The sequence below is a fragment of the Chiloscyllium plagiosum genome, chromosome 10, assembly GCF_004010195.1.
Source record: "Chiloscyllium plagiosum isolate BGI_BamShark_2017 chromosome 10, ASM401019v2, whole genome shotgun sequence".
Classification (NCBI taxonomy): Eukaryota; Metazoa; Chordata; class Chondrichthyes; order Orectolobiformes; family Hemiscylliidae; genus Chiloscyllium; species Chiloscyllium plagiosum.
Genome location: NC_057719.1, coordinates 29,735,561 through 29,762,050, shown reverse-complemented (window position 1 = coordinate 29,762,050; position 26,490 = coordinate 29,735,561). Strand labels below are relative to the sequence as shown.

The 26,490-nt window shown below is 40.0% G+C and overlaps 1 protein-coding gene across 1 annotated transcript in view; it reads left to right on the top strand.

Annotated features, from left to right (window-relative positions):
- Nucleotides 1–26,490, top strand: part of lrrc9 (leucine rich repeat containing 9) — a 235,868-nt gene that overhangs the window by 37,291 nt on the left and 172,087 nt on the right. The window contains exons 7-9 of the mRNA XM_043697264.1: nucleotides 242–312; nucleotides 10,339–10,521; nucleotides 14,787–14,942. Of these exons, the coding sequence (XP_043553199.1) occupies nucleotides 242–312; nucleotides 10,339–10,521; nucleotides 14,787–14,942 (410 nt within the window). The remainder of the gene's footprint in view (nucleotides 1–241; nucleotides 313–10,338; nucleotides 10,522–14,786; nucleotides 14,943–26,490) is intronic.

Sequence of the window (26,490 nt, the reverse complement as noted above, 5' to 3'; positions counted from 1 at the left end):
TCAGCCATGATTTCATTGAATGGCAGAGCAGTCTCAAGGGGTGAATAACCTCCTGTTCCTCTGGCTTGTGATCTTACTATTGTCTAATTTATTGAACGTAAAGCGTTTTGAAGTACAGTTAAAACCTGTTTTCTGTTATTGCACTGAATCCTTTTCTCTTTTAATTTGTGGCAAATGTTACTTTAAAGATTTGAATATAATAATTGTTTATGTAATCTTGCAACAATGTTTTAAATTTCAGCTAACTCTTTGGACTTCAATGTTCAGTTAGAATGGCTGAACCTTTCTGGAAACAAAATATGCTCCTTTAAGGTACATATTTTACATCACTACTTCTTTATTTGTATTTGTAGTTTTAACGTTATTGCTTGAAGGATGGATTTTGGTAATACAGACACCATATTGGAGTTTGTTCAAGTGAAGTTTTCCTTCTATAACTGGTTTACAATAATTTCATTGAATTCTTTATGCAAAGGAAAGCTGGTTATTGAGTATTGCAAATTTAGGTCATTGTAAATATCAATGGTCATGCAATTAAAACAATCCGGGAAAAAAAAAGAATTGAAATAAGTCTGATTTAATACGTTCATGATCTAAATTTGTCTTGCTGTTTTTGCTGTGTGTTATGATTTGGAGCAGAGTCCGTTGGCTGTGTAAGATTGCAGTTTATGCTTATCAATTTATGAAGTTACCAAACTGGTAGCATTCAAAGGAGATTGTTAAATCTGTAACAGAGCAAAGCAGAAAATTTCACTTCACCTCTAATCACTAGTAATTATCAGCTGGAGTAGTGAGAAAATAGGTTTAACTTGCAGAAGTTGGTCTTTCTGGTTACAGGCAGATGAACCATGTCCACATATAGTACAGTACAGTAAGTAAATGCTTAAAATGTTTTCATTCTGCAGTCCTTCTATTTTATACCATGGGTTATTTATCTGGAAGCCAATAGATCATCTGTATTTGGGAAACAACTGACTGAAGCTGTCTGCAGTCTTCAGCAGTGTTACACCATTAACAACCAAGAAGGCAGTTGGAAAATGGAAAATGAGAGCATCTTTTTTCCTTTCCCAGAGTTGGCTGGAGGGTTGCCATGTTGTGGTTTGAGTCCCCATATCAATAATTGCTCCTAATTGTTCTAAAAGGTCAACTGCCAGAATGGTCCCTTCCTCATTTTCACACACCCACATCTGAATGTATTTGTCACATTCCTAAACTGCACTGGGACAGGTTCGTTTAATCTAGTTCCAACTCCCTAATTTTAGTAGTTGAGGGGATGAGAGGCAAATTTGTATTGGTAATTGATATAGATGCTCCTGTACATATTACTGTCATGCAATGCCGACCTCCTAACAGCATGTCAATAGATATTCTTGGGTCCCTTTCCCACTCCCCCGGCCAAGGACTGCTATCTGTCATTGGGATAGCAGCCTTTTCAGATCATTTGACAAGATCTGCATGACAGGAGCTGACACCATCTTCCCATGTGTGGGCAAATATGAGCCTGATGTGAGCACTGTCATCAGTGTCCCTACCTGAGAACTTTGGCTCTGGGACATTTGGTCTCGGGATTCCCATCTTTCCTTATCTCCCCATTTTGCTCAACAATCCTTCCTAGAGTGGTCTGGCCTTCAGCAATTTAAACATCTTTTGTCCTCTCTCTGCCTACATTCCGTGTCTTTGTGCCCTATCCTGCTACATTTGTAACATTCCAGGTCTGTTTTTGCTCCCTGCATTGTGGCTATTTTAACTGTGTACCACTGTTATTTCTGAGTTTCCTCAGCTCTCGTGGCCCTATTTATTTCCCACTGGACGTCCCATATTTATAATTTTAGTCAAATGGGGGCCCATGCCATCTTTAAAAAAACTTCAAAAACATGTCATCATCACGATCGACCTTTATGAATCCCCCCCGATCCTTTTGCCTCAAACTTCCTGTCTGCCTAATGCTCTACATTTTTCTTGGTCCTTGAGTCACCAAGGTTATTTTAGTCCAATTAGCCTGTCTCCTATCTAGTGTGTCCATGCAATTACTTTTGAACATCTGGTGCCACTGGTCAACTGTCAAATAGTGGAACCGAGATGGTCCTTGTTTCATTGGAGCTGGAAGGTTCTGCCATATAGTGTTGGGCGTTTTCACCTTAAGGATATCATTAGTGAGATTGTGTGCCTCAGCTAATTCATGTAATTTCTCCCAATAAGATCCATTATTATCATTTTTCTTTAAAGCTATGAGTTCATTCACCAACATTTGTCGTTCAGCAAGAGTAAATGGTTGGGTTTTGGTTTCTGTCTCATGGATTTGTTGTCTCCGGTGGTCTTTCTAAGCTCTCACTTGGATCCGCAATAGTGCCATAGGCGCAGCCTTCTTATAGACTGGTGGGTCATCCTACCGATTGTCTTCCCTATGTCCATACACATATACGTCATCATCTAACCCATTCCAGGCAATGTCATTGTCCTTACCGCCTTCCGAGTGGAGTGGGGCCTCTCTGACTGTAACTATCATCTGGCCCTTTGGCTTCAAGCCCTCATGTCTAAGAGCCATCACCTTTTGTTTGTTCTTGTTTCTCATTGGTCATATCTCTGACAAGGGCTGCTGGAGTTATTACCCCTTTCTCATATTTATTTTTTTCTTCTTGTCCCTTCCACCAAGCTTTCTGCTCTGACATCGGGCATCCAGATCATATCCGTTCCCAATTATCTTAATGATCAATTTCTGATTACGTTCTAGTTCAACTTGAACCAGTGAATTCTTCTGGGCCCCATACTATTTTTCCTTTGTTCTTAAACATGATCCCTTCCAGATCTTTTCTGGCTGCCATCGTCTTATGCATCCCTTTGTGCACTTTTCCACCTAGGCATCCTTCTGTGGGCTCAACACATTCCCAGTTTGGATGCTGCTCAGGCCTTAGCCATCCTGCTATGGAGCTCAACAGTCTCGGCTGTGGACTGTCTTTGGGCCTTGCCCATCCTGCTGTGGGGCTCAACCGTCCCCTGTGTGGACTAGATCTATCAATTGTCTACTGAACACAGTACAACCCCCTTCTCCTTTTAATTCCTTTCCTATTACAACTTACAGCCGGGATCGACTACAAGGTTTACCATCTACCTAAAGGTTGGTAATATTAAAGACATTCACCCAATTAGAGTCCACATAGCCAATTACAGACCGGTACATCACCCTACTTGTAGCGCCAGTTGTTGGAGGGAGAAATGTCAAAGAAGAGTCTTGAGTTCTGTGTTCCGTAGTAAAAGCGACTTTTATTGAGAGCTCTTCTACCACATACGTGGGAGAGACCAGAGACCACCCTAAATCTGGCTTTCCTATAGGGCTCAATTGCCCTCTTAATTATGATTCAGATCGGAAGAATTTCAATGAAACTGTGTTCACCAGCTGAATACAATATTTTTATACCTTTCACGTTACAATAATTACATGCAACATGGATGTCATTGTTAACGACATCACCCTATACATTCAATCCAGCAAACACACAATCAATGATAAGTAAATCTATGGACAGCCCAGGTCCTCCCATAATCTTATGATGTTTCCCAGATACCTCTGTCGTCAGTTTCTGGAATCTTGCAATGCTTCTGACAGTTTTATTCCTTCCCAGACATTTGCCAGCTGCATTGCATTGTTTACCAATAACGTAAATACTTGCTCCTCACTAAGAACTCTTCTATACTAATTTTAGTGTGGGATATTAGGAAGGATATTAAATTCTACCAATTGTTATGAAGTCCTTAAAATCAACTCAAATAATAAAGTTACTACAATTCTGTGATATGACTGACAAATTGAAAACAACCCCTTTCTCACTGTAGCTGCAGAACACTTTCCATTACTAATCATCTTTTAATAAAAGCGGGTCACAGCACTAATGCTTCACTGGAGACTCACTGATGATGTTGCCTAGTATCATAGTGCACATCTGAAAATGAACCTCCCAGCTCAGTGAGCAAACTTACATCCAAAAACATCTAATCAAATTCCACTGACAAGGGTAAAATTCAATCACTTTACAGCTTTATGAAGTCTTTAAACAAAACTTGTTTAGATTCCACAAATAACCACATAGCCACATCTTCACTCTCTGTATGTTGTAATTTGGCTTTGTCACTTATCCTTGATCTTTGGATGTAAGAATTTGTTCAAGTTATCTACATATGCATTGTTTCAATTTTTTTTATCTCTCCCTAGTTGTGACCTCTCTCTTTTTACAATCTTCCTCTGCTCTCCTCCTGTGCCAATGGTTTTTTTAAGGTTGTGTTTACACCATCTATTATTACTGTATCTTTCATAATAATGCACTGCCTACAAAGATTTGCTCAAAGAATCCAACTAACCTTTTCATACTATTTTGCCTTTCCAATTCTACAATTACCTAATGAATTCAGAATACTGAGAGATCAGATGTTTTCTTCTACTTTTTTCTAAATTACAAACTTGAAACTGCGGCTAAACTAGGCCTTTCAAAACTGTTCCTTGTTAAAATGCTTATATTTAGAACTGCCTGTTTACAGAAACCTGATTGATTTTCCTAATTTTTATCCCTACGGAGAATCTCATCTTATCCAGTATCTCTATGAGGACACCATGGGTCTAGCTGTGAACATCTGTATGTAGGCTGTCAACCCCCTTTCAGCCATCTTGTGTCAACTAAAAAAGCCCCAGGCTGCCATCTTCTCAACTTTAGTCATGGGTTGCTACAACAAGCTGCTTCAATCAATTGTTTCTTTTTTTCTCTGTTTGATCATGAGAAGTGGGCATCTCTGGCTAGACCATTATTTATTGCCCATTTCTAGTTGCTCAGAGGGAAGTTAAGAGTCAACCACATTATGTGGGTCTACACCAGGTAAGGATGACTGATTTCCTTCCCTAAAGGACATGAGTGAACTAGATGGGTTGTTTTTTGACAATAGACAATTGCTGGTGGCTTAATATGTTATAAACAGTGCCTCTGAAATTCAATTATGACGGCAGTGGCCTGGAACAAGGGTGAATAATGTAAATTGTGAGGACTGTACGTTATTAGCACACAACACAGTTGAAAGCTACTAATTATGCATTACAAAATCAGGCCTAGCATGGAAACCTTTCTGCTTCAGTGATATCAACTGCTCTTACATCTTTATTCTGTTTTTGCATTCTAAGTATTTTTTAATTCATAAGCTGCTATACTTTACACAACAAGCTACAATCATAAAGGGTCTTGGTGAGACAATGGATGTTCTGGCTATGAAGGGAGTGCCATAAAGGTTTAGCAATTTGATTCCTGAGATGGCAGGACTGACTTGTGAGGGGAGACTGGATAGATTAGATTCCCTACAGTGTGGAAACAGGCCCCTTCGCCCAACAGGACCACACCCAAACCCCTTTTCCCCTCTGACTAATGTACCTAATTGATAATTTAAGCATGGCCAATTCACCTAGCCTGCACATCTTTGGACTGTGGGAGGAAACCGGAGGAAACCCACGCAGACAGTGGGAGAATGTGCAAACTCCACACAGTCACCTGAGGTTGGAATCGAACCCAGGACCCTGGTGATGTGACGCAACAGTACTAACCACTGAGTCACTGTGCCGCCCCACTAGGTTAGGACTATATCACCACTATTTAGAAGAAATCTATAAATTTCTAAAGCACTATAGAGGTAAACACAGGAAGGGCATTCCCGGTGACATGGGAGTCCAGAACCAGGGGTCATGGTTTGAGAATACAGGAGGTTCCATTTAGGACTGAGATGAGGCAACATTCTTTACTAAGAATGGTGAGCCTATGGAATTCTCTGTCACAGAAAGCAGTTGAGGCCAAAACATTGAATGCTGTCGAGAAGGCATTAGATACAGTTCTTAGTACTGAAGGATCAAAGGCTAAGGGGAGGAAGTGGGAACAGGTTCCTGAGTTGCTGATCAACCATAATCATTTTGAATGACAACATGCTTGAAGAAGTGAATAGCCTACTCCTGCTCACCAAATTATCAGATTTGGTGTTTAAAAATAAGGGCTAAATGTAAGGCTTTAAAATGTGGACTGAATTACATTTGAATTTCCTAGGGTTTGTTTAATTAATTCCAAATTGATCCTAGCCACATAACTTTGCAGTGGCCCAAAAGACTTGACTAGTAACCTATTTTATTTGTTGAGTACACTCACCTATGCTCACTTGATCAGTAGCTGTAGCTGCATGTTTCTATTACGAAGTGGACTTTCTAAACTCCAGCCAAGGTACTTGCGCATCTCTTCGACCAATTAGATTGAAGAATTATTCAGTGAACCTAAAATGTCTGAACCAGAAAGTGTAAATTTGAACACTGTACATAATTTGACATTGAATTCAAAAAGGTGAATTAAGCAAGGAAAATAAAAATTTAATGTTAAGAGATTATTAAAGAGATGGAAGGAAATTCTTTTTTAAAAAAATCTCCATCAACAATTGAAATCTGAAGGACTATAACTCCACATTGATCAAGCTTTAGTACTGGAGAGATCATTTGACAGTCATTGTGAGTATGCAATAATAAAGCATACAAGTATGAAATGAATAAATCCGAATGTTTTCAGGCAAGTTTATTTTGTGGGGTGTAGGTTTGCTTGCTGAGCTGTAGCTTCGATATCCAGGCATTTCATTATCTGGCTAGGTAACATCATCAGTGACGACCTCCAAGTGAAGCGAAGCTGTTGTCTCCTGCTTTCTATTTATATGTTTGTCCTGGATGGGGTTCCTGGGGTTTGTGGTGATGTCATTTCCTGTTCGTTTTCTGAGGGGTTGATAGATGGTACCTAGATCTATGTGTTTGTTTATGGCATTGTGGTTGGAGTGCCTGGCCTCTAGGAATCCTCTGGCATGTCTTGGCTTAGCCTGTCCCAGTATAGATGTGTTGTCTCAGTCGAAATGGTGGTTTTTTTTCCTCCGTGTGTAGGGCTACAAGGGAGAGAGGGTCGTGTCTTTTTGTGGCTAGCTGGTGTTCGTGTATCCTGATGGCTAACTTTCTTCCTGTTTGTCCTACGTAGTGTTTGTGGCAGTTCTTGCATGGAATTTTATAGACAACATTGGTTTTGTCCATAGGTTGTACTGGGTCTTTTAAGTTTGTTAGTTTTTGTTTGAGAGTGTTGGTGGGTTTATGTGCTACTAGGATTCCGAGGGGTCTTAGTAGTCTGGCTGTCATTTCTGAAACTTCTTTGCTGTATGGTAAGGTGGTTAGGGTTTCTGGCTGTGTTTGGTCTGCTTGCCCTGGTTTGTTCTTGAGGAATCTGCAGACTGTATTTTTTGAAGATCCGTTCTTCTTGAATACGTTGTATAGGTGGTTCCCCTCTGTTTTCCGAACTTCGTCTGTGTGAGGTGGCTTGCTGGAATAGTGTTCTGATACAGCTTCGTTTGTATGTGTTGTGATGGTTGCTGGTGTGGTTAAGTATTTGGTCAGTGTTTGTCGGTTTTCTGTATACGCAGGTTTGTAGTTCTCCGTTGTCTTCTTTCGACTGTGACGTCCAGGAATGCGAGTTTGTTGTAGGTTTCTTCCTCCTTGGTGAACTTTATGCCTGTGAGGGTGTTGTTGATGATGTTAAATGTCTCTTCTATCTAGTTTCGTTTTGTGATGACAAAGGTGTCATCTATGTAGCAGACCCAGATTTTTGGGTTTGATGGTTAGTAGGGCTGTTTGTTCTAGTCTTTGCATTACCGCTTCTGCTATGAATCCTGATAGTGGAGATCCCATGGGTGTGCTGTTGGTTTGTTTGTAGATTATGTTCTTGAAGGTGAAGTGGGTGGTGAGGTACAGGTCCCCTAGCTTCATAATGTCTTCGTTGGTAATGTGATTGATGGTGGTTGGGGTGTGTGTGCTGGTCTCTTCTAAAAGCATGGTAAGTGTTTCCTTTGCCAGGTCGATGCAAGGTGTACTTGAAAAGTCATATATAGCAAATTAATGCTCCTTAATGCATTTAGTCAGGGGGAAATGTTTTCAGAAAAGTTTCACCTTTGAGAGCAACTTCCTAATTTCCACATTTATATCTATATTTTTGCATCTTTGTCTGTAGTACAGATCATTATAAAGCAAATAAGATGGCAGCTTAAATTCCTGAAAAATAATTCCTGTTATTTGTGTGGTATTGAATAATGTGTGCACTGGGATTTAATAGATTTAGATAGTGTTTATATGGGTTCACTATTGTGCATCTATTTCACCTTCAATCTCTAGAAATTTCCTCATAAGAGGATGTATATGACACCTTTCATAACCTTAGGACATCCAATATGCTGGACAGTCAGTGATGAAATATTAGCAAGAACATCAAGCATATGCCTCTGTTCCTCATTGAATGCCTTCATAGCATTAATTGGAGAAGGTTACACGGGATCTTATTTTAATGTCTCAATGAAAATATGGCACAAGAAGTAGTACCTCTAGAAAATTATACACTCTAGACTCTGGAATTAGTCTCTGAAGTCATAAAGTGTAAGTGCTGTCATTGAACTAAAGCTGATTAGAAGTCATGAAAATTAATAATTAAAACTACAAATCAGGTCCAAAACATACACATAAAAGAGAGATTAAAAATCACTGAAGGCTCTACTCTGTTGCAGTGAACATATTATTCTGTTACTTTCACAAATTTTCAAAAAGCCATTTGCTGCATAGCATTGGCAAGGCTTTGGATTTAAATTGAATGCCTTCTCAGTTATGGAAATATGTAGGAAGGTAGGAGAAATTTGAGGCTGTAAAGAACGACAAGTCTGATCTTATGTATAAAAAAACTAACATGATGATACGCTTCTAAACAATTGCCATTTGCCAAAAACCTCAACGATTCCTAGCTCAATTTATTCAACTCCGTTGAACATTCTGTCATCTTTTTTATTTTCACAGCATTATTTCAAATGATAAGAACTGGACTTTTCAAAGTACTTGACAGTCATATTGAACACTGGAGTCATTTGGAAATAAATATTGTTTGCTTTGAGCTCTGGCAGCAATTTGTGAACATTCTTCAAGAGAAAGTGCCATTGTATTTCTATAAAACACTTAAAAACAAAAAGAAAATCACTTCATATCGAATTAACAATAAAAGTGGCTCATTTGGTGGAAATTTAGTCTTTGTACCAAATGTTGTCAAGGCCAAGCCATTTTCTTGGAATTGGAACACATGATCTCAACTGCAATATTGAAAGATTTTAAAATGATAGTGGGAGATGTGGGTGGAATTAGCAAGATTATCATTTGTTGTCTATCCCTAGTTGCCTTTGAATTGAGTGGCTGATTTACTATTTAACTTTTAACTACTTTATTAAGTGCTTGCTGTGGATCTGGGGTCTGTTATAGACCAGATGAGTAAGGATGACAAATTCACTTCCCTGAAACATCATTAGTGAATGAGAGTGGATTTGCAAAAGTGGTTATCACGGTCACTATCACTGGACCTAGTTTTATATTCTAGATTTATTGTTAATTGAATTTAAATTACACCATCTATTATGGGAGATTTGAACCCAAGCCTCCAAACATTACCCTGAGCTTCTGAATTAGTAGTCCAGTGCTTATTATCACTACACTGCCAACCCCCCTCCGCTGCAATGTGAAAGGTCTTGTCCTTTTGAGACATTAAACTGAGCTCTCATCTGCCTATTATTTAGTTGAGTGGATGTTATTCCATGTCACCAATCAAACAGGAGAAGGAAGTTCACCCAGAGTCTTAGAAAGTATTGCTTTCTCATCTAGCAGCAACAAATTACTGATTGCATCACTTACCTCACTGCCAGTTGTGGGATTTTGCCCATAACCTCACTGACTAAATGTTCAAATAATTCATGTGTATCAACTGCTTTTGAGATTTTTGTGAAACATTAAGAATTGCTCAATGGAAATATCATTCTTTCATTTTAATTAATCATATGTACAGAGCATGTAACAATAAGATCCCTTGTTTAATCTTGTGTTGAGTCACCATAAGCGTCTGCCCTGTGCAATTAGTCTTTTTAGTTTTATGGCTGGGTATCAGTGAATCATCTGCCTATTTTAGCATGCTGTCGGATTTTTGGTTTCCTTTGGCATTATGAGTAACTGAACTGTGATAGAATATTTAACACCCAGTGGTTTAAAACAAATGAAACTTAATCCCAGAAAATAGTTATAACTAATTTATTTTGTAGAATACCTTTTGTGATTTTTTACAGTTGTGTGCCACAAAATTATTTGTTAACAAATTAAGCATACCAGTACTTTTTAAGAATGCTTAAGCTCCAAGCTACCAACCCTTTTTAAAACATGATACTTTTTAAGATGTGTTACACCAGACTTCTTTAAGAGTCTATGTTCTTTCTAATTTACTTTTCTAGGAACTCACTAATTTAGTAAGACTGCCTGAGCTTCAAATATTAAGTCTAAAGGATCCGCAATATGCTCCAAATCCTGTGACTCTTCTCTCTAACTACATGACACATGTAGTATACCACATGCCGAAGCTTCTGAGACTGGACACTTATGATGTGTCCAATAAACAGGCGAAGGACTTTGCTGAGGTAATGAAATGATTTAATATTCTGATTTTTAGTAGAGTATTTCTCCTTTTCTTTGCACAATAGCAAACATTTCAAAATAACAGTTTCACTGCAGATGCAGTTAAATTTGATTGCTGTCAAAACAGCAACCAACTCAAGTATCCATTTCACAGCCAAATGTTACATATTTTCCATTCTCCAGTACACTCTGGGACTACTAGCTAGTGCTATTACAGGTGCTTGTAAGCTCTCTGTGCAATACAGCATTCACTCTCTCTTAAAAGTACAATGCACACATTCAACTTCATAACAATATTACAATGAAAGTAAATGTATCAAATGATTGAATACTGCTAAATTATTTAAATATAATAATGGAACTCCTGCGTATTTCAAACAGGGGTTTTTCTCACTTACCTTCTAGCCTGCTGGAGATGTTTATGTCCTGCACAAAAAGAAACTCAGCATAATGCGCTTGTCTCTGTTACCTTTACCAAATATGGTAGGAACTTCCACATAGCTATAAGAAAACCAGCTTCTTGTTCATAATTAAACAAGAGAACACTGAGTTAGACACATATTGAGAAGGCCCAGGAATGTTAAGATAGGTCTACTCACAGCAAAGCAACAGATATACATAGTCAATGTGAAACCAGACCCCCCTTCACTATTATTTATTTGTGATTTGTGAATCTGAAATTGTATAATACCAGGATATATTATTGAGTTTTGGGATCAAATCAGTGTCCCGAAATCACACTTGATGGCAATGAGACTGGTTCAGCAATTTTATTGGCCTCCTAGTTGGTCACCACCGGGCTCTCTGTTCAATTAAGGGTGGCAGGCAAGGTTTAGATACTGAGGACTGACAGCTCTGAAACCTTGGTTATCGCACTGGGAGAGATAGGCATTGCTTAGATAGGATGTAGCCTCTTGATGTACAACCTCACTCGTAGCATGGCACCTCTAGATTCAATGCTCAATGCTGTCTCACTGCAAGCATGCTACCTCTAAGTATCCCCCCCCACACTGTGATAGGAGCCACACTGTTACCAGCAATATCATTTAGATTGGCTGTCTTTTTTTTAAAAGCATTCTTAAATTCCAAAGTTAAGTCAATGTGGCTTCAAAAAGAACCCTCAAAGTACTCTGCAATCAAGCAATCCATAAAAGATGGATCCTTACATATGAACTGAACTATATGGCCTTTTTTATTTAACAACAAAGATGCAACCATAAATGCTCACTTGATGTGATGTTATTGACTTAACTACAAATACACAGTCAACATTACACATAACACTAAAACTAATTGTTGTAAAATAGGCTAGATCCATCGATTGGATACACCTGCATATAATGTTATTCCAGCATGAAAGGAAATTGTTTGGCAATAAAAAACATCTGTTTTCTGTAAATGAATCTACTCAGTGCCATTATCCACTCTATCCATAGAGCCCCATAAGTTTATTTCCCTCAAATGCTTGTCCACCTTCCTTTTGAACTAATTAAATGTCTCCATTTTCACTGACATTGTGAGCTGAGAGTTCCAAGTTCTAAGCACTTGCTACTTTTTTAAAAAAGCACATCTGCATATCACCTGTTATCACTTACTCAAAAAAATTAAATTTGTACCCTCACCCATATAATCAGCAGATTTTTCACTGCATGTCATTAAGCATATAACATCCCTTTTGCTGTAAATAGGCCCCACCCATCCTTATCCCTATTTACATATTCCAGTATCAAATTGTCATTGTCAGCAATTCCTATCTGACTAGTATGATTATCCACCTAGGAAATTCTGTGTCATTGGTCATGTGGATCTTTGCATATCTGATGAGCCTACTCTTAGACCATGCATTTGGCATGTCTTTCTGGGAGATGGATTGGTCTTTATCTTTTAAGATTGTTGACTTTCCTTTCTCCAGTTCCTTTTCTGTACCACCTCTTGTTTTGGGTGTTCTCAAAGAATGGTACTTCTTCATACAGGGACTTCATCCACGTCAGTTTCTTCTGAATGAGGATCTGCCATGCATGGGACATCTTTGTTGCATTTCTTGAGGGAAGTCTTCAGAGAGTCTTTGAAAAACTTCCCTTGTCCTCCTTTTGTTTGTTTGCCTTCCCTCAGCTGGGTGAAAAGGATTTGCTTTGGTAATTCGAACTTAGGCATCCTAAGCATGTGGTCAGTCCAGCAGAGTTGGTATCAGATGATCATGGCCACGATGCTGGTGGTGTTAGCTGCTTCAAGGATGCTGATATTGGTACCCTGTTCTCTTAGCTGATATGGAGAATGTGTCTCAAGCAATATGATGGTACTTCTCAAGAGTCTTGAAGTGGCGCCAAAACTGAATATAGGTTTTAGAGGCACATAGTCAGATGGATGAGTCTTGTACATCAGGATGAGTATCATGACCATCGAAGACTCTCATTCTTAGGCCTCTGAAGGCAGCTGTCATAGATTGGATGAGATGTTGAATGTCTGCAACATTAATGAGATGTAGTTTTCCAAGTAGAAGAAATGTCCCACTTTTGGACGATTTCTTCATTGACTTTAATAGACAAATAGACCGGAACTTGACCAGGGATGGATTGGGAAAAGATTTGAGTCATCTTGAGGTTGAAGCAGAATCCCCCATTGCACTTCTCAACTAACTGAGTCAAAACCCTTGATCAGGTCAATAAGGGCAGTGGATTTGTTCGTGTTGTTCCTGGATTTCAGTTGGAGTTGTCAAGCAATAAAAATCAATTCCATACTTCCACAGTTTGGTCAGAAACTCCACAGGCTTTCAGGAAAGAAGCCAAGACAAGAGAAGTTGCCTAGTGAAAATTAAGGCACTGTCTTTTTAACCTCACCCATTATTTGAGGTGTGGTGATCGTCAGGATAAACACACCACCAGTTTTCTCTATCCAGTGAAAGAACAGCCTGTGATCCTCTGGGACTATAGCAGTTTTCACTAACTTTTTTCCTGGTTGTGTGCTATAGAAGATATTTGGGTTCAGTTTAATGCTAACTGCCATTTATTCTCATTCTTGCTTTACTAATCTATCTTGTGTCTTCACTTATCTTACGTTGTTGTATTTGATCTGGTTCTTGTTTGAAAAATTCACCTGATATGCATTATACACTCTTGTTTGTTTCCTCATATTCTCTTATCTTCTCATCACCCATTTGAGTCTGGCATTGGCTTTGTTGCCTTTTACCTTTGTTGAAACATTGTGAATACACTGGTTTTAGGAGGTATATTTTGTCCTGGTTTCACTAGAGAGAGAGAGAGAGATTGAACAAGAGGTGACGATCAGTCTGTGGTAACTTAAACAGGTGGTGAGGCCTTGTTCTTTTCTTTTAAGAAGTTGGAACAATAGAAGCAGTCAGGATGGGCATGACCAGCTCTCTTAGGCCTGGATATCTACTTTTGTTTTTTGCTTTAAGATTCAGCAGATGCTGCTAGAGTTTTGAAGTAGAAGCTATTCTCGCCCTCCCTCTTAAGTCAGAGCTGGAGTTTCTCTTCATATTACAGTCATTGCATGTGACCAAAATCTGATTTTGCCTTTTTGCCAAGAGATGTGTATATGGGATTTTACTATATTGGAACAATTAATTAGTAATGACTACAGTATCTATTATTCTGTTAAGTATTCCATTAGAGTTGTTATTCTAAGTTTATCTTTCTTGTGTTGTATTTTAACTATTGTGTTTGAATAAAGTGTTGTGCTTAAGGTCGAGTAATTTTATCAGTTAAATTGTATCTGGAGCACAGCATTTGCCTTAAAGATAAGAAAATGTTAGGGTCTAGGCTATTTTCTTAAAATACTTTGAAGGGTCCGGTCGATAACAACATACCTAAACTATACCTGAAACATCTCTCTCTTAATGATCCCTGTTCCATTTCAGAAATAGCACAGGTAGGATAACAAGATTGGCATTCCTTTCATGTGACATCAAAATACAAATGTCCACATGTTTTCCCTTTTCATTTTAATGTATGTTTAGATGGCGTTAATGTAGTTGTAAGTAAGGTTAAAGTGAAAATAATATGTCACCCATGATAGGTAATTTGATAGCATTTCAAGGAAAAACAGCAACTTACAATTTTTTTTACTGTATTTAAGTGTTCAGTGCTTCTACAAACTCTATTTAAATTTTGAAAGGTGATGAGTATAAAAAAATTGCTATTTTAAATTAGTAAATTTATCATTGATAATTTTAAACTAAAACATTTAACATTAGTGTCGAAATGAAGATGCAGTATGATTTAGTGGATGAATTTTTCCTCTCCTGTAGTCAACTGTGATGAAAAAGACAATGTATTATCGTATGCGTATAAAGGACATCCGACGGCAGCAAGCTGAAATTGTGGCAAAGTTACAGAAGCAAATTAGTTCATTGCAGGACGTGCCTAAGGAGCGAATAAATACCATTGGCTTCTGCATTAAAACCGTAAGTACAAAACCTACGTTGGTGATTGATTTTTTTTTTCCCTTAATTCAGCCTCCACTGAAAGGCTCTGCTTTTCCTACTCTCATACTCTGTGTTACTAATACTCAAAATTGTCTAGCCGTTTTTCCATTCTCTGCAATGAGTAATCAAGAGCTTGCTACTTTTAGACATTTATACAAACATTGTACTGGTAGAGGTCAGGTTGTTTGGTTTGGTAATAAATGTGAAACCTTAGAGAAGAAGAGCTTTTAAGAATTTCCCAGCGACATAGGGAAAGGACATGATTTCATTCTTTAATAAAGCAGTTAGATGAAACCATGTGACTTGCAGTAATTGATTCTTTCAACCAAGTTGAGCTTCAGTAACCTTTTCCTTTTTAAAAAAACGAAGCCAGGTCCAGGAACTCTTTTTAGTACTTCAACTGAATCATTTTTCACAATTCTTTAGACATGACTCCTCAAAAACTATTAATAATAGAAGTGCCTTTCTAAAAGTTGTAACAATCTAAAATCAACATAGATTCAGTATTTAGTAAGGGACAACAATAGAACAAGTTAAAGCAAAGGTATTTTTGCATGAACAAAAAGTGGAATGGAAATATGCCATGGAAAATCCACATCTGCCAAAGTGTGGAAAACAGCATATGTAGTATTAACTGAATAGTCCCAAAGTCTTAAAGATAGTGTTGTGTTGATCAACAGGATTACAACTCACTAAATGTAGTGAAGCAGTGGCATCGTGGTAATATAAATAGAAAGTGGTGGAGAAACTCAGCAGATCTGGCAGAATCTGTAGGGAGTGAAGCAGAGTTAATGTTTTGAGGCCTGTGACACTTCGTCAGAACTGAAAATAACTGGGGAGAAGTGGTACTAGCATTTATGTTGATGGGGTGGAAGTTTGGGGGGCTGTGGGGAGAGAAGTGGTAGTAGAGAATAGAGTACAAAGAGACAGTGAGCAGAGAGAGCAAAAAGATATAGGCAAACTAAAAGATTATAATTGAGAGACAAAAATCGCTAGAAGGATACTAGGAGGTAAACAGACAAGTGTTGCATCATCTGTGATTCTGTGAGATGGTGCTGTGGAAATGTGGGGAAATGCTGGGAACAGAAGGAGAGTGGAACAGATTGTCGCAGACGGAATGCTGACATTTTGCTGGAGATAGTGGAAATGAAATGATCCTTTGGATGCGGAATCTAGTGGATGAAAAGTAAAGACGAGGTACAATCTATCATTGTGGGAGGCGAGAGAAGGGGTGAAGGCAGAAGTGTGGAAATAGGTCAGACGTGTCTGAGGGCATTGTCAACCACAATGAAACCTTAGTTAAAGAGAAAGGTGGACTGTTCTTTGTTTTTAAAGTGGCAATTAACTGACGATTAATCTAGAAATCTAGATGACTGTTTGGGGCCGTAGGTTCAAACCTCAATTCAGTAGAAGTGTGAAAAACTAGTCATTGTTGTTTGCTGTTTTTAAAAAAAAGGTCTGGTTGATCAATGGTCTTTTAGAGATGGAAATCAGTCAACCATACCTGTTTTTGCCAACATGTGACTCTAGACCAAAGTGGCTAACCCTCAATTGTCCTCAATGCAATTAGGAATGGGTAATAAATGCTGGCTAAACTGGCAATGCCCAACTCCTTAAAAGAAGTAAGAAAATATTCTGCATGTCAGCTTAGAATTGTGATGATTGTAACGAGGTCATAGAATGAGTTCCCTGGTTGGGGCTGTTAACCTGATCAAATCAGAGTCCTGGCTAATGGATATAAACAGGAGTGTCAGACATCCTGTTGACACTGAGAATTGGCTCTGAGGAGGCTAGACCAGTGTTAAGGACTCTCCATATGTAAATAAATGATGACTTGGTGACCGATACCAGCCCCTCTAGAGTTAATTCAATGGTGACGAGAGAAAAACATACTTCTGAAGAAATTGACTCTCAACAGTAATCTTTGAGTTGGGGTAAGCATTAGGCTGTTACTTGGGAAGCTTAACTCATTTGAATCAGCTGTTGAAGACTGGGCCAAGTATGTTCAAATAATGCATTATTTTTACCGGCAAAAGCCTTTGACAGGTTTTCTGCATGGCAGATTAATTAGCAAAGTTAGAACACATGGGATTCAAGGTGAGCTTGCCAATTGGATACAAAATTGGCTTTATGTTAGGAGATAGTGGAGGGTTGTTTGGACTGGAGACCTGTGACCAGTGATACACATCCACTTTTGTTTGTCATTTATTTGAATGAGAATATAGGAGGCATGGTTGGTAGGTTTGCAGATGAGATCAAAATTGGTATAGTGAAGGTTATCCAAGATTACAAAGAGGTTCTGATCAATTGAGTCAATTGGCTGAGCAGTCGTAGATGGAGTTTAATTTGGATAAATATGAGGTTTTGCATTTTTTTTAATACAAACAAGGACAGGACTTGTACAATTAATGATAGCATCTTGGGTAGTGTTGTGGAACAGAGACCTAGGGATTCAGGTATACAATTCTTTGAAATTTGTGTCATAGGTAGGCAGGGTGGTTAAGAAGGTGAAAGTGAGGACTGCAGATGCTGGCGATTTAGAGTCAAGATGAGAGTGGTGCTGGAAAAGCGCAGCAGGTCAGGCAGCATCCGAGGAGCAGGAAAATCAACGTTTCAGGCAGGAGCCCTTCATCAGGGTTAAGGAGGCATTTAGCACACTTGCCTTCGTTGCTCAGACCTTTGAGTTTGGAACATCATGTTGAGTTTGTACAAAGCATTGGTAAGGCCTCTTCTGGACTATTCTGTGCAGTTTTGGTCACCCTGTTATAGGAAGGATATTATTAAACTGGAGAGGTTCAGAGAAGATTTACCAGGATGTTGCGAGGAATGGACGTTTTGAGATATAAAATTAGACTGGAAAGACTAAGATTTTTTTTCACTTGAGCATAGGAGTTTTAGGGGTGATCTTCTGGAGGTTTATAATATCATGAAGAACATTGATAAGGTGGATGCCTAAGGTCTTTTCCCTTGGGTGGGGGAGTTTAAAACAAGTGTGCATATTTTTAAAGTGAGAAGAGAGTTTTGAAAAGTAGATGAGGGGAAACTTTGTTCACAGAGAGTAGTTAGTGTGTGGAATGAACTGTCAGAGAAAGTGGTGGGTGCAGGTACAGTTAATGTTTAAAAGACACTTGGATGCATTCATGAATAGGATAAATTTTGGAGGGATATGGACCAAGTGCAGGCAAGTGGGACTAGTTTAGTTTGGGAACATGGTCAGCATAGACTGGTTGGATCGAAGGCTCTGTTTCCAAGCTGTATAACTGTATGACATTGGGACAGATGAAAAGCAATGAGTAATTCATCTGACAGCTTGTGAACCTGCAGCTTTTTTTGGTTATTAGCAGCCTTATTTTCCCTGAGGTACCAAATACTAAAACCTTTCAAGAGTTGACAGATTTAGTTAAGGAATATTATGATCCCAATTTTGAAGTGCTATTGGTTTTACTCTGCATTTTTGAGAACCAGGGAAATCTTTATCAGGACATCTGATGAGGTTAAGAAGACTGGCAGAGGTATGTAACTTTGGTTTAAACCTTAATGAAATGCTGGGAGACTGTTTAGTTTGAAGGATTAATGATATATCGATGGAAAAGCACCTGTAAGCTGAAACCTAACTGGACTTCAAACAGGCACTGGCTTTATCATTAGAAAATGCAGCAAGTGGAGAATGAGTTGCAGAGTATTCCGATGGAAGTGGACACCTTCACCAGTCCAACTGAGATCAGTGAACACCACTTGAGCGAAGGCAATCGCATTGACTCATTCAGGACATTTCCTGAACAGAGGGACTCTAGGTCAGCCCACAGCAAAATTACAAATTAAAGCCACGTCCCCCCAGATAGTTAACATTTTTTTTCTGGGTCTGGGCTGACAAGCAATTTTAGTTGCTGCAAAAGAGTCCCACTCGACCTAAATTGAGTAAAACCGCTCCTAGGCGGGTATCGAGAAGAGTGCACACCCTGGAAAGTCCACCTACACCTAGTTTGGAACAGTTAATTGCTTAGGAACGTCTAAATCCGAACCAATCAAACTAAACATCTGGTTAAATGGCCACCCAGTTCTAGTGGAGATTGGATTGAATTGAATTTATTGTCACGTGTACCGAGGCACAGTGAAAAGCTTTGTCTTGCGAGCAATGCAGGCCAATCAAGAGTTAAGTAGCATAAATAAGTAAATAAGAGGTAAACAGCAGCAAAAACAAAAACACAGGTACAGGTGAATGTTAAGAGTTTGCAAGTCCATTCAATATTGAACAACAGTAGGGTAGAAACTGTTTCAAAACTGTGTGTGTTCAGGCTTCTGTACCTTCTCCCTGATGATAGAAGTTGTAGAAAAACATTACCAGGGTGGGATGGATCTTTGAGAATCCTGGCGGCCTTTCCTTGACAGCGAGCCTGGTAGATGGATTCTATAGATGGGAGGTTGGCCTTTGTGATTGTACGGGCTGAGTTCAGATAGTGATACATCCAGACAGAATGCTCTCTGGCACACCTATAAAAGTTGGCAAAGGTATTCACCATCATGCCAGATTTCCTCCACTGCCTGAGGAAGAGGAGACGTGGTTGGGCCTTTGTAACCAGTGTGTCCACATGAGTCACATTGTGTCCACATCCTGCCAAAAGTCAGTAATGAGTTTGTTGGTTTTGCTGGCGTTGAGAGCTAGGTTGTTCTCGGTGCACTGTTTTTCCAGGTCTTCCACCTCACCTCTGTAGTCTATTTCGTCGCCATCTGAGATTCGACCGATAATGGTGGTGTCATCAGCAAACATGGCATTAGTCTGGTATTTGGTGACGCAGTCATGGATATACAGTGAGTACAGTAGGGGGCTGAGTACACACCTCAGGGGAGCTCCAGTGTTGAGTGTTGGTGAGGATGAAATATTGTCCTCCATCTTCACTGATTGTGGCCTAAGGGTCTGAACTCCAACCCTTAAGTTTGCATATGACATCAGCTAGGCTGAACCTGTACCTTTACAGATTAAGAGTACAACTTTGGTTCCACTCTCTTATGAGAAGCAAACACAGACAGTGGTTACCACTGACTGTAGTAAAAGGCTCGGGCACAAGCTTGATGGGACAAAATTGTTTAGAAAGATTCAGAGATTGGATCAACATTTTTTGATTACAAAGTGGCTGCCTGAGTTGTAATTCCAGATATCCATGGCTCATGTCCAGCTTAATGAATGACAGTGCCCCCTGCCAGCTTCATGCGAGGGATTTGGTATTCGTCCAGCTGCGAGAAGCAGTTTATCATTTATTTAAAACCCCCACAAAGGTGAACCAATCTGTTCGGCTTCACAGTCCATATGAACAGTGCAGCCAATCTGCACTGGTTTGATGGTTCCTTTGCTTTCCAGTCTCCTGATTTCTACTTCTACTTTAGCATGCAAAGTAAATGGCACTGGGTAGGCCTTGTAGGATTGCGGAATTGCTTCCTGGTCAACATGCAAGGTGACCTTGGCTCCTTTGATAGCCCCTAGACCTTTCTGAGAAACTTCCAGGTATTTATTTAGGACTTCACTCAGGCAGCCATTTTTTAATCGAAAAATGTTGACCCAATAAAGGTGAATCTTTCTCAACCAATTCCACCCCATTAAGCTTGGGCCTGAATCTTTTACTCCAATCAGTGGTAACTGTAGGAGACCAGAACCAAAGTCCTACACTTAATTTGTAATAGTTCCCCAGTATACATTCTCAGTCTATCTGAGGGCTTGTGCAAATATAAATGTTGGAGTCCGGAGCGAATCTTGTTTAAGATTGGTTCTGCAACCACTGATACAGCAGCACCAGTATCGACCTCCATTTGAACCAAGTGACTTTTTTTTTGTGCAAGGTTTTTATTCTTTCACAAAATTATAAAAATACAAAAATATAACAATCTTGTATTACAAAAACATTAACAATAAACTACCTACTACTCTACAGAACAAATCAAGACTATCACAAAGGTACCAAACGATCTTTCCATATTAAGATTTAATAAATGACTGTACTTAGCAAATTAGTTTAAATTAACTTAAATTGTGCTAGACTAACCTAACTTATGGATATAAATTTACTTGCTGAGCTGGAAGGTTCGTTTTCAGACATTTCATCACCATACTAGATAACATCAGTGAGTCCCAGTGAAGCATCGTATTAGTGACCCATTTTCTATTTGTGTTTAGGTTTCCTTGGGTTGGTGATGTCATTTCCGTGGTGATGCTACTTCCTGTTCTTTTTCTCAGCAGGTGGTAAATGGGGTCCAAGTTGATGTGTTTGTTGATAGAGTTCCAGTTGGAATGCCATGCTCCAAGGAAACCTAAACACATAAATAGAAAGTGGGTCTCTAACATCAGTGCTTCACCAGAGGCTGACTGATGTTACCTACAATGGTGGAGAAATTGAGGTCTGCAGATGCTGGAGATCAGAGCTGAAAATGTGTTGCTGGAAAAGCGCAGCAGGTCAGGCAGCATCCAGGGAACAGGAGAATCGACGTTTCGGGCATAAGCCCTTCTTCAGGAGCATAAGCCCTTCTTCCATTCCTGAAGAAGGGCTTATGCCCGAAACGTCGATTCTCCTGTTCCCTGGATGCTGCCTGACCTGCTGCGCTTTTCCAGCAACACATTTTCAGCTACCTACTATGGTGACAAAACATCTGAAAACGAACCTTCCAGCTCAGCGAGGAAACTTACATCCAGAACCTCAACCTGAGCTACAAATCTTATCAAAACTCATTAACACCTATGGGCGCAATATGCTAAAACTGGTCCAAAAATGGGAAACCAATGGCATTCGAAAGAGCGCCATCTGCGAACAGCTGTACTTCCTGCATGAATGCCTAAGGAAACAGATACTACCTAAATATCTTAAATACAAACCTCCCCTTAACACACCACTAGCCAAACCTAGAAGCATGGCATTCCAACCGGAACTCTATCAACAAACACATCATCTTGGACCCCATTTATCGTCCTCTGAGAAAAAGAAAAGGAAATTGCATATTGAGATTTTCTTCACATTCTCCCATATGTCCTCCTGTTTTAAAAAATTCTCAAGGTCAGGTTCGTAGGAGAGTAGTCTGACACAGAACAAACGACCAAGAGGCGAGTCTGCTAGAATATGAGCATTTTATTCCCCGCAGCGTCGCCACAACCAGGTCTCATACTTACAACGGGTCTGGCTTATACTCACTCTACATGTTACCGGAACTGGGAGCCGTCAGTTCTCGTAGAGCGGTTGCCAACAACCCACGCTCGGCGGTTAAACGTAACCCCGGAGCAGACTCACCGAACTGGAGACTTTTCCAGCTGATATACTCTTTTCCAGATATAAACATTCATGTGAACAGCAGAGCAAGGCTAAAAAACACATTCCATTCTGGTTACATACAGATAAGAAGATTCACACGGGGAGGTGTGTAATAAGATTCACACGGGACTAAGCAACACCTCCATTCCGGTTAGATTCACACATGTATTGGGACATAATTTTTAACCGTTTCACCACACCTCCCAAGTTTCAAATTAAAATTTCTGCTCTTAGTGCCTGATTCCAGACTCGGTAGAGTCTTTGCACATCTTCGAAGGTGCCCCCTGTCTGTAAATGATATAGAATACTGACTGAGAGAGTGCCCACGTGCCGGAGCACTCCTCTCTCCATGTCAAACTTAGGGCTGAGCCGTCAGCATGGTCCTTCTGTATATATTATCCCTAATCTGAAAATAACGGAAGAGGTACCTATTTGGTAGCCCATATCTGTGACTTAGTTGATTAAAAGACATCAGGACCTCCCCCTCAAAGAAGTCTCCCAAATAGGGGATTCCCTTGACCTCCCATGCTTTAAAGCCAGAATCCATTGACCCTGGCCTAAATTCTGGGGCTCCTGCTAAGGGGCTGAAAGGTGAGGTCTTATGTAAACTACCCTTGCCCTGCTACATCATTCTCCACACTTTGAGCATGTTTATGATGATTGGTCTTTTACAATGCTCAGCAACAGATTTCATCCTATCCATAAATAATAAGTTAAAGAGGGGATACATTGCCTGAGAGGCCTCAATATCAAGCCATATCAACCTTGGATCCCAGTCACTCTCATAGGACAATAGGGCCCTTATTTGGTATTGCTTAAAATCTGGGAGATCCACACCCCCGTCCCAATACTCTAGGGAGTTGCAACTTGGTAAATTTAATAAGAGGGCGCTTACGATACCAAATGAAGGACAGAAGCCAGCTATTGAACTTCCACAGAACTTGTCTGGGCAACAACAATGGGAGCATTCTCATAGGGTATAGTAGCTGAGGAAGAATATTCATTTTAATCAAGGCTATTCAGCCTAACCATGATATTGGTAACTCCTCCCAACACTGTAGATCCTGTTTTATCGTATCAAACAAGTGCACAAAGTTAGCTCTGTATAGCTGGTGGAAAGCAGGGATAATAAAAATATCCAAATTAAGAAAACTTTTTTGTGACCACCAGAAAGGAAATTGTGTTCCATCCTCCAGGTCAGGCACTCCCACCAAGCCCCCCATGGGCATGGCTTCCGATTTTGTAAAGTTAATTTTATATCCTGAGAAAATGCCGAATAACTTAATCTTTTGTATTAGCCGGGGTACAGACTTTTCTGGGTTAGCCAAGAAGAGAAGAACATCATCAGGGTAGAGAGTAATTTTGTGCTCTCCCATTCCGACCTTTGGCGCTGCTATTTCAGAGTCCTTCTGAATAGCTTCCGCCAATGCTTCGATTGCTAAGATAAATAGCAGTGGCGAGAGAGGACACCCTTGCCAGCTGCCTCTCCCAATGCTAAAAGTATCTGATTTTACGCCACTCGTAAGGACCTCAGCCTTGGGGTTGTTATATAGCACTAGGAGAAAGTGAGGACTGCAGATGCTGGAGATCAGAGCTGAAAAATGTGTTGCTGGAAAAGCGCAGCACGTCAGGCAGCATCACTATCATCCATCTAACGAAGGTCTCCCCAAGACCAAAATGTTCCAGGGGCACCAAATAGCTACAGCCACTCCACCCAATCATACACCTTTTTCACATCCAAGGAGAGCACCAAGCCTGGAATTGACTCTGCTGGCATACCTGTACTATATTAAACACCCTCCTGATATTATTGGAAGAGCTACAACCCTTGATAAAACCCGTCTGGTCTTCCTTTATGATAGTGGGCAGTACCTTCTCCAATCTCAGGGCTAGCGTTTTAGATAGGATTTTAAAATCTACGTTAAGCAGTGAGATAGATCTATATGAGGCACAGTCCTCAGGATCTTTCCCTTCCTTTAGAATAAGGGAGATAGTGGCCTCCCTAAAAGAAGGCGGAAGGCAGTCCTGGCTGTATGAATGATTGTACACACCCAATACTGGCTCGTCCAACATGTTTATGAATTTCTTTTTAGAACTCACTCGGGAATCTGTCTGGGCCAGGTGCTTTGCCACTTTGGAGCTGCCTTACTGCCTCTTGTATCTCTTCTATCTTTTGTATTGTTAAGGGTGCATTCAAAAGGGAGGCTTACTCTGCATTTATACCTGGGAGGTCCAGATGCTCAAAAAAGGATTCCATTCTTGTTACTCCATCCTCACAACCCTCCGACTGATATAACTGCATAAAATTTCCAGAGTATGGCATTAATCTTTTTCAACTCACGAGTGATACTACCGGATCTCTCCCTAGTGGACATGATGGACCGCGGGCCACTTATCCCTAGCCAGATACACCAGATATCTACCTGACTTATCCCCATATTCGAATAAGCTTTGCTTCGTAAAGGAAACCTCTCTCTTCGCTGCCTGGGTATGTACTGAACTCAGAGCAGGCTAGAGAGCTGTGACCCGCTATAGCTTAACCACAGATGGTCTATCATAATATGCTGATTTGGCTGCTTTCAAGCAGGCCTCAAGCATCCACTGCTGCTCTGCCTTTTCCGAGTTGCTGAGTATGAAATTATTAAATCCCTTAAATATGCCTTGGTGGTTTCCCAAAACACTGATGGGTTACTGGCCATACCTGAGTTGATGTCCCAGAAGGTCCTCAATTGCCTTGTGAACTACTCTATAAATTTGTTATCCTTCAAAAGAAATGGATCCACGCACCAGTGCGGCGTAGCTATTCCACTAGCCCTGATCTTGACATCCAAGTACACTGCCGCATGATTCAAAATGGCTATGTTCCCAATCCTGCAGGATAACACTGAATCCAGACAGATCGATGGAACAAAGAACATAAAATTCTTGTGTTGCACTGTGCAGGTTGGAGTAAAAGGTAAAATCCCTACAAACTCCCCACACAAGTCCACTAGTTGTCTGGATTGCAGGGAGATACCTGAGACACCCCTTGGCATCCTGTCTACCTCAGGGTCTGTGAGACGGTTGAAGTCTATTCCTATGGCGCACCCCAAGAGCCATTAATTTGGAGAATGTGTCGATTAAGAATTAAGGGGTCCATCGGGGGCAGTAGACATTCAGGATGCCATACTCTTCCCTGTGATTTAAGGCCTTGAGGATGATGAACCGCCCATGTTCATCCTTAATTTGTTCTATTATCTGGAATGGGAGGTTCCTCTGTACCAGTATGACCACTCCTCTGCTTTTAGAATTGAAAGAGGAGAAAAATACCCTAATAAATACTCCCTGCTGTAACTTCAATGCTCCTTGTCATTCAAATATGTTACCTGTAACAGGGTGATGTCAACCCTTTCCTTTCTGAAGTTTGAGAGTACCTTATTTCTTCTGATAGAGGAATGGCTCCCTTTTATGTTCCAGGTGCACGATCTAAACGAACCACTAGTCATGATGGCTAGTTGATGTTCATGTATCCTGGTGGCTAGTTTTCTGCCTGTTTGTCCAATATAGTGTTTGTTACAGTTCTTGCAAGGTGTTTTGTAAATGTCATTAGTTTTGCTTGTTGTCTGTATAGGTTCCTTCAAGTTCATTAGCTGCTGTTTTAGTGTGTTGGTGGGTTTGTGGACTACCATGATGCCAAGGGGTCTGAGTAGTCTGGCAGTCATTTCCGTGATGTCTTTGATGTAGGGAGAGTGACTAGGGTTTCTGGATGTGTTTTGTTTGCTTGTTTGGGTTTGTTGCTGAGAAATCAGGCAGATTATGTTCGTTGGGTACCGTTCTTTTTGAATACATTGTAAGGTGATTTTCCTCTGCTCTTCTTAGTTCCTCTGTGCTGCAGAGTGTGGTGGCTCATTAAAATAATGTTCTAATATTCTTTTTATGCACAAGGACCCTGCATTTTTCTATTTAAATAATATTCAGCTCCTCTATACTTCCCACCAAAGTGCATAAGTTTTATTTTCCTTTATTATATTCTAACTTCTGCTCTCTGTGGCACTCCACCAGCTACAGATTGACAATCTGAAAATGCCCCCTTTAACCGAACTCTCTCTTATATTAAATAATCCTCTATCCATTCTAATATATTACTCCAACACCATATACTCTTATATTATTAAGGAGCTCAATGTATGTGGTTCTGTTCGCCGAGCTGGAAGTTTTTGTTGCAAACGTTTTGTCCCCTGTCTAGGTGACATCCTCAG